Raw genomic sequence first — 8,206 nt, forward strand, 5'->3', positions numbered from 1 at the left:
CAATAATATGTACAGATATATATGTAATCAGTATAGATTATTAAAGTACTACTAGAGGTCCCTAATGAGAGGAGCATGGCATATTTTACTCCATTGAATCAATTTAATATCACACCTTCTGTTTTAGCTAATTAGAATTGTGGCTCCTAATAATTATAATAAATTATGTTCAAGTATTGACCTTATCACATTAGATATTGTCTATGGATATATCACCCAGTGGAGGTCTAGGTGTAAGCTCGTCTGTTGATGGAAAGTTATGGATTTGGGATACAGACACTGGGGAGACAAGGGTTAGTGGGTGTGGCTATTTTCTTGGTTACAATTTATATATGTAGCGTGTTTTTGGAGGGTCATGTAGGTGACGTCGACACGTGTCGATTCTTTCCCTCAGGTATAGTAGTTCTTAGTGGAGGTAGTGATCTACGTCTTAAGATTTGGTCTGCACAAACTGGAGGCTGTGCAAGAACATTAACGGGACATACTAGAGGTAGAATGGATGAATAGATTAATGGATGAATGTGATCATTGAATCATTGAATTTTTAATGGCTTTCTGTTTCAATAATGTAGGAATTACTGATTCATGTATCATTGAGAGAGGTCGTAATATTATTTGTAAGTGTTCTTATTGTGGGTTAAAGTTATTATGATATTGTCATAGCAACATCTACTGATGGTACAGCTCGTTTGTGGACTGTGGGAGTGGTCAGTGTTTATCTGTTCTAGCTGATCTGGATAGTCCCATAAATGGATGTGGAATTGTGTCTGAGTCTTCACTCACAACACCCCCTCAGACAGAGCCTGTTGGTTAGTTCATTATTTTCACCATTTTATTGATTGTCTTTACATAGTACATGAACATGATACTGAAGGAAAAGTCTTGTTTATTGTCACTGAAGATGGTAACTTGAGAACATTTGACATAAGAAATCGCATCAAGGTATGAGTGGTTAGTTATCCGAATACAAATAGATACAACATTTGTAGTAACCAAGAATGGCAACAAGTTAAGAAATATTTTCTCATGTTAGAGAATGTTTAATCCCACACACTTAACATTGTAGTACATGCTAATTATAGTTGTTACATGTCAATATATTGAAACAATCAACGATCACATATAACAATAATGCTGAAATCAAACACACCTATACATATAATATTACATATATATATATATATATACATTACATATATATATATGATATATATATATATACATTACATATATATATATATACATATATATATATATATATATATATATATATATATATATATATAATATATATATTATAGATATATATAATATATATACATATATATATATATATATATACATTACATATATATATTAAATATATATATATAGTGTGTAATATATATATATATATATATAATGTATATACCAAAAACAATCTTAGGACTGCCTGGCATGCTTAGACATAACAATTTAGTAGTGAATTACATGTAACAACTCTTTTGTGACTATAGTTTAATTATAGGGGTAAGTCCCACGTGATATTAAATGTTATATTATACTTTTAGATTGCAGAATACTTTTATCCTTCATCACCTCTAATGAGGGGTGTGGCTATAGATGGTATGAAGTTAGTAATAGGAGCTAAAGATGGAGGTCTTAGAATTCTCTTGACCTCAGGCAATTGAAGTAAGACATATTTTTCACATATCTCTAAGAAGCATTCACACAAAGACTATACGCTCTGAGTGCCAAATTTGTAAAATACATTTAAATATTGTGTATAAATTTTGGAATGCCTAATCTTATGTGGTTCCCAGAGGTGTAGTAATGTAGTAACATTAAGTGATGATGATATAATAACAAATATTCCAATAATTCAAGTATTGTAGTAACAGTATTCAAGTAATGTTATGACATAAAACTACATTTAATAATAGCAATTAAATAGAAAATAATACATACTTTTATTCAAGTGTGTTCACAAAACCTTTTCAATAAATTTGAATTTTACATATTACTTTTGATTTTAGAAGACACATTATGTTAACTAATAATAGACATTGGGTAATAACAATTATATTACATTATATTGTAATTGATTCCATGTTGGACTATCTTCCTTCATCATATATATTAGAGATTCATTGAAGACACTTTCCTTTGGCAATTCAGAGATCACATCACTTCAACATCACAGTCAATGTCACTGTATATCAGGCTATAGTAAGTGAAGGGACTTTAGTGTATTGTGTAATAACTCTAGGGAATTACTAATGTGTCACAAACAAAACCTCAAATCAAAAGACACAATTAATGAAATCAAAACAATTAATTACTAATTTCCTTTTTGCTCAGGAAATGGCTCTTGTATTCTTTGGAACTGTGATGATGTAACTAGTACAGTAACTTGTTTAACTGGACCTGATATTGATCCAGTGACCAGTTTAGTTACCACACGAAATGGATGGGTCTACAGTGGCTGTAGAGATGGTCATGTTAGAATATATACCATCTAATATTTGTTTATTAATTACACTCAATTATCAAAATAATTAAATTAATTTTTGAGAACAAATAATTGGAAGTGATTTAAATTTTGAATTTTAAAGTATAAAAACTATACAATTGGTTCAAAGAGACAAAAATGAAAAACTATTGACACAATTTTTTATGGACTGCCTGCAATAAATCCGGTGCATATTTTACAATATAATCATCATGAGTCGTCTCATATTTCTTTTTTTTCCTGTTTTTCTTACACTCAATAGTAGGTTTGCTACGATAATGTTGACTCATTGCCATATCATCAGGAACAAAAAAATGTGTATACCCTGCCTCGTGAGTACAAGGTCCATGAATATCAGTATCTATAATATGCTTTGGTTTGAGTATCATCTTAGAACGCTCATAGAAATGATAGCGACATAGTGTTTTTTTTCAAAATGAGTGAAGTATTCAGGGATTTTCATGTTGTTGCAGAGAAAAGATTGCCAGCTGTCAAGTTCTTGTGGAGGGATGTTTTTAGAAGGTGTTTCAAGGAAGAACTTGTTTATGAAAATGAAAACTGTCAATGTACTCTTTATCAAGTTCAGCCAACATTGCAGGCCAATCTGAATGTCTTCTTGAAATGATAACTTCATCCAGATCCACAAACATCAGATAATTCACACGATGTCTATTGCGAAAACAGACAATCTTGTATTGCAAGTACTTCACCATAATAATGTATGGGGTCTTTCTCTCTGAACGATTATGCCAATGTATAATATCTATTTGGTTATTGTAAGTGTTTCTTAGGAAATGCTCTGCATCTTCAGGAACATTCAGGAAATACATTGTAAAGATGTCAGCACCTAATAGCCGTTTGCATTTCAATAAAAAGTCACTAAGTCTTCCTTTGTCTTTTTGAAAATAGGCGTCTCTACACATATACCTATATGTGCTTTCTCTCTTGGTCGGTGGTTATAAATAGTTATAAATGAACTTGATGGATTACACTTTGAATTGTGGCTCAATGCTACTTTTTTGAGGATTTCTTGTCCCCCTAGACGACATATATGAAAGACATGGACATACTTGTATATGTGCTTCTTGTGAGATTCTTTTTGCTGATTACATGCATCCATTTCTAATAGAATTGATTTCTCTGTACAAGCAAACGTGCCATTGGTGTATTTAAATGTACAATATAATGTAGCTGATTGATGATTACGAGACTGCATACCTAATATTACAATAGATGGTCCATGGAGCTCTGGTCTTTCATCATAATAGGCTGAAAATACTGTAGTCTTTGTTTCGTCAATAGCTGCCCAAGTTAATGGGTAGGGCTCTATGATATTAGAGGGTCTATTGGAAATATTGAGTTTTTAGTGAAAAAGTCAGTGGAGAGTGAGTAGTAACACTCTCACTAGAGGACGTCGAGTTTAGTACGTAGTCCTTTTCGACGTTCTTGTCGTTCGGATGACCACATAACTGGCTACAGTTGACTATAAAAGCTCCCGATAGATCGCGAAGATGTGTTTCTTCTCGTTGACGTGCATAACAGCGAGATCATCCTTGGACACAAACATGGAGGATATTATGAAATATATAATATACCATTCCCACTATGACTATGAGTAGTAAATACGTTGATAAAGAAACCACGTCTATTTAACCACAACATGATTCTTAGCAGCAAAACTATCAATAGATCAGATCACCTCACGAGTTATAGTTTTTATCCATAGGCGTGGTCATTAAAAAAAGGGGGTGTGGCTGATTGAATGAATCAGCAAGTAAGAGCCTTGTGCTAGAATGTTCTTGCCTTCTTAATCTATTCTTCATAAATATCAAAAATAGAAAGAATCAATGTAAAACATGTCTTTATCAACGGTGAGTTACATCTGTAGATTTCCCTAAGCATATTACAATAGTAACTGTTAGTACTTTGAGATATTCATTGAACCAGCTAGTTTGTGGTTTTTATAATTATATCTTTATCATTTAATGTAGCATCATAGAATGAAATATACTCAATCTCAAAAGGCAAAAATACGCCAATTTATTACATTTAACAGGTAACCCCTTGTTGTTATAATATTATTTATTAATTTGGGGTGTGGTTGTATGTACTTAACTTGCAGTTGTAATTGTCTCCTTTCTGACTTGTTTTAACAAAAGATTATTAATCAATAATTATATATTGAGATTTTGCTGAAATATGTTACAATTTTCATACTTATTATGCCATTAACACTCACCATCATTATAATTATATAAAATTATGTTTTAATGATATTACCATCACACCATATTTACAGTGACCTTCATTCACTCTTAAAATATAGTTATATAGAGAAACTTCAGCTTAACTATTAGCATATACATGTACACATGTATAAAATAGTTCGTTAGTATGATACTATTACAGGGACTCCGATGCAACTGCTACTAGTTTTTCTTAGTAGCAGCGACTGGAGAATAGAAGCAGCTGTCAATAATTACTACGAACATCCTGATCAATTCTATGTCCCTCCTCCTCCTCCTGCCGTTGAGAAAAAGAAAATTGGATACTTTGTTTATAAGTATAGAGGTTAGCTATTTGTCCATTTGTTTGTACTATGTATCCATTTATAGTATTAAGTGTCTGTTTGTTTTCTACTATGTATTATAATAATGTCCCCCCCCATTTTTTATTGTCCTATATGTCTATCATGGTTAGTTATGTGTGTTGTAGTAAACTATTCATCCATTTGATTCTACTATACATCTTTATAATGTCCAATTCTTAGATTCAAACTGATGAAGACAAGATACTTGCCGAAGGTATAAGCAGATTTTTGTGCTGACCTCCGTCTTGATCCTGCTAGTATCACTGTGTTAATTATTGCATGGAAATTACAGGTAATATAAACAATATTATTATTGTTATTATATATCAATTGACCATATACACTATAGTCATCCCATTTTGTATAATATTATGCATCCATACTACTTTATATTAGAGACATTCTTTTCCATTTTAGCAGCAACACAATGTGAATTTACGCGACAAGAATTTGTAGAAGGACTGACGAGATTGGGGTAATAAATTTTATAAAACTATTGACAAATTTAATATTATTTCCCTTAAGATGTGATTCTATAGAGAAATTACGTAAGCGTTGTGAAATTTTAGACAAAGAAATTCAAGATCCTCAAAATTTTAAAGACTTTTATCAATTTACTTTCAATTTTGCTAAAAATCCTGGACAAAAAGGACTTGGTAAGTCAAATAATATACTTGTATTATAAATAGCTTATTAATATACAAATAATTAAATACCTTTTATTTTATTGTCCTCAGATCTAGATATGGCAATAGCATATTGGGTCTCTGTCTTTCGTGGGCGTTTCAAGTTCTTAGATCTCTGGTGTGAATATTTAAGAGTATGTCCTGATATATCCATACATGTATTATGTTTGGTATAATCATGTTTATATTATGTTTGAGCTTATATATATAAGCTAACAAATGAAGCAACTAATAGTATTGGAGAATGCTTATTAATGCTACTCTTGAATGTTTACTAAGTTTAATCGTTTTTTATTACTTGCTTATTTAAAATACTTTGAGTAATAATAAAAATACCTCTATATATTATATAGAATCATTACAAGAGAGCTATTCCACGTGATACTTGGAACCTCTTATTAGAATTCGCTAACACTATCGATGATACTATGAGTAATTATGATGAAGATGGTAAGTCTTTTTTATACATATTATAGTAATGACAGACCATTTTGTTGTATCATTATATCATTAATAAATGATATTGTTAATTCCTAAATAGTGTGTGATCAGGTATTGGTTATTAATTCATAATACCTACATTATAATGATGTTATTAATGTTATATTGTAGAAGATAGATTAAAATAATAAATGGAATTCTATATTGTAGAGTTTGTCTCTCCTTTATTTCCTCTAGGGGCATGGCCTGTACTAATTGATGAATTTGTTGAATATGCTCGTCCACTAATCAGTAGTGGTAAAATAGACAAAGTTTCCACTAGTAATTTGATATTTGATTATGTTTTAGTTTAATGGTACAAGCTACTTCATGTTAAATGACCAAAAATTGAACTGTTGTTATACTAAGTCCAATAGCTGCATTTTGATTGGGCTATTGTTGATCATATCACGAAATGTAAGGACTAAACTTTAAGGCTTAATACACAATTTTTTGATGTATTAGTAATGGGAACTACTTTTGATATCTAGTAGAATGACAAACATTAATTTGGTGTTTCTCTGCCAGGATAGTCATGGATTTTATCAAGGAAGTAGAAGTTGAGAATTGAATGGTTGAACATCAGTAATTGGCCCTACTTTCAATAGAGTCCCAACATTTGAAGCCCCAAGATCTTAGTGATCATGAGACCTCTTATTTGTTAATACTCTCACTAACCACTCTCCTTTGTTCTCCTTGATAAGACTATTATAAGCAGATAAAAAAATAAAGCAAAATCCTCTTAGTTCATGAGCAAGTATTCTTAATGTATATATATATTACATTATATCTAATAATATTACAAAGTGAATAAAAACATTTATGGAATGTAGGAAAGACAAACATGCAGACCCACACAGTAGGAAATGTCAGTATGGATCTCTACATAGTAGCACAGTAGCAACACAATTGAATGGCATACAATTAATTGCCATACTAGCAATACTGGGTTAATACATGAATATTCTAGATTCTATTGTTATTTATGGATATATTGTCTCTACTTTGGGCATTATCTCTCTTTATTTTTAAAATCAACAAGAATGTCTTATATCTTGTAAAGTTTTCTTCAGCTGACATTTTTCTTATATTGAATTCTAATAAAATTGACTTTAAAAAACTGTCTTAGGGTTACAAAACAAGATCACAATGCAATTATATTTGTATTACATTTTTATTGTTTCAACATAATGCAAAATGTCATCAATGTGAAAACTGTGCTGGTGCATTGTTAGCATTGACACCACTTTGATACTATGTCTGCTAAACTAGGGCCACCAATCTGACTTTATAACATCGTCAATGTTGTTCTTTATCCAATGGCAATTGCAGTCCAATAGCCATGACAGTCCACACCAGACCAAACCTATAAGCATCAGAATGAATGATTGGGTTGAACACCACCACTATAGCTACAATGCATTGACTTTGGAGTAGAGTTTGATTCCTTGTTGAGTTCCTTTTTTTTTTCAGGTACAAAATGGAGGTTTGTCTGCAAGCGAGATCAAAATTTTGGCTTTTTCCATTTGTGACCTTATCTCCTGGATCCTTTGGTTCCAAGAGAATATGTTGATGGATCTAGCTGTAAAATGAAACAATGAACGAAGCTGTTGTTGATGAAGATAAACTAATGTAAAAGCTATATCAAAAGAAATGGCTGCTATTTCTAGTCGTGTAAGTGTCTTTCTTCATATAGCTCTTTTTGTAATTTATGAGGTGTTGAAATTTGAGATGTATTAGCTTATCTTTACTGCACATAGTGAATGATCATCACTATCAGGCAAACAATATGATATATTGGGATGTTTTCAGATCAGTGATAGCTCTCCAATATATCAACTGGGAAGTTGCTAAAGTCATCATGCAGCCACGTTTCTCTACTGTTCTCCTTCTTCCTCCTTTGCCACCATGACATCGCCAAAGTGCTGTTTCTCATTTAGTGTTTCTTTTGTTTTCATT

At 31.4% G+C, this 8,206-nt stretch overlaps 1 protein-coding gene across 1 annotated transcript; it reads left to right on the forward strand.

Annotated features, from left to right (window-relative positions):
• Positions 1 to 259: 259 nt before the first annotated feature.
• Positions 260 to 7,733, forward strand: LOC121392658 (DCN1-like protein 2; the record flags this gene model as incomplete). Its single annotated transcript, XM_041523777.1, is given in 11 exon segments — positions 260 to 293; positions 729 to 809; positions 4,901 to 5,046; positions 5,262 to 5,306; positions 5,308 to 5,373; positions 5,480 to 5,556; positions 5,607 to 5,737; positions 5,819 to 5,901; positions 6,121 to 6,217; positions 6,446 to 6,519; positions 7,721 to 7,733. Coding segments are annotated over 11 exon segments (847 nt in total), but the record flags the coding sequence as incomplete, so codon positions are not given.
• Positions 7,734 to 8,206: the final 473 nt, after the last annotated feature.

Source organism: Gigantopelta aegis, unplaced genomic scaffold, assembly GCF_016097555.1.
Source record: "Gigantopelta aegis isolate Gae_Host unplaced genomic scaffold, Gae_host_genome ctg4257_pilon_pilon, whole genome shotgun sequence".
Classification (NCBI taxonomy): Eukaryota; Metazoa; Mollusca; class Gastropoda; order Neomphalida; family Peltospiridae; genus Gigantopelta; species Gigantopelta aegis.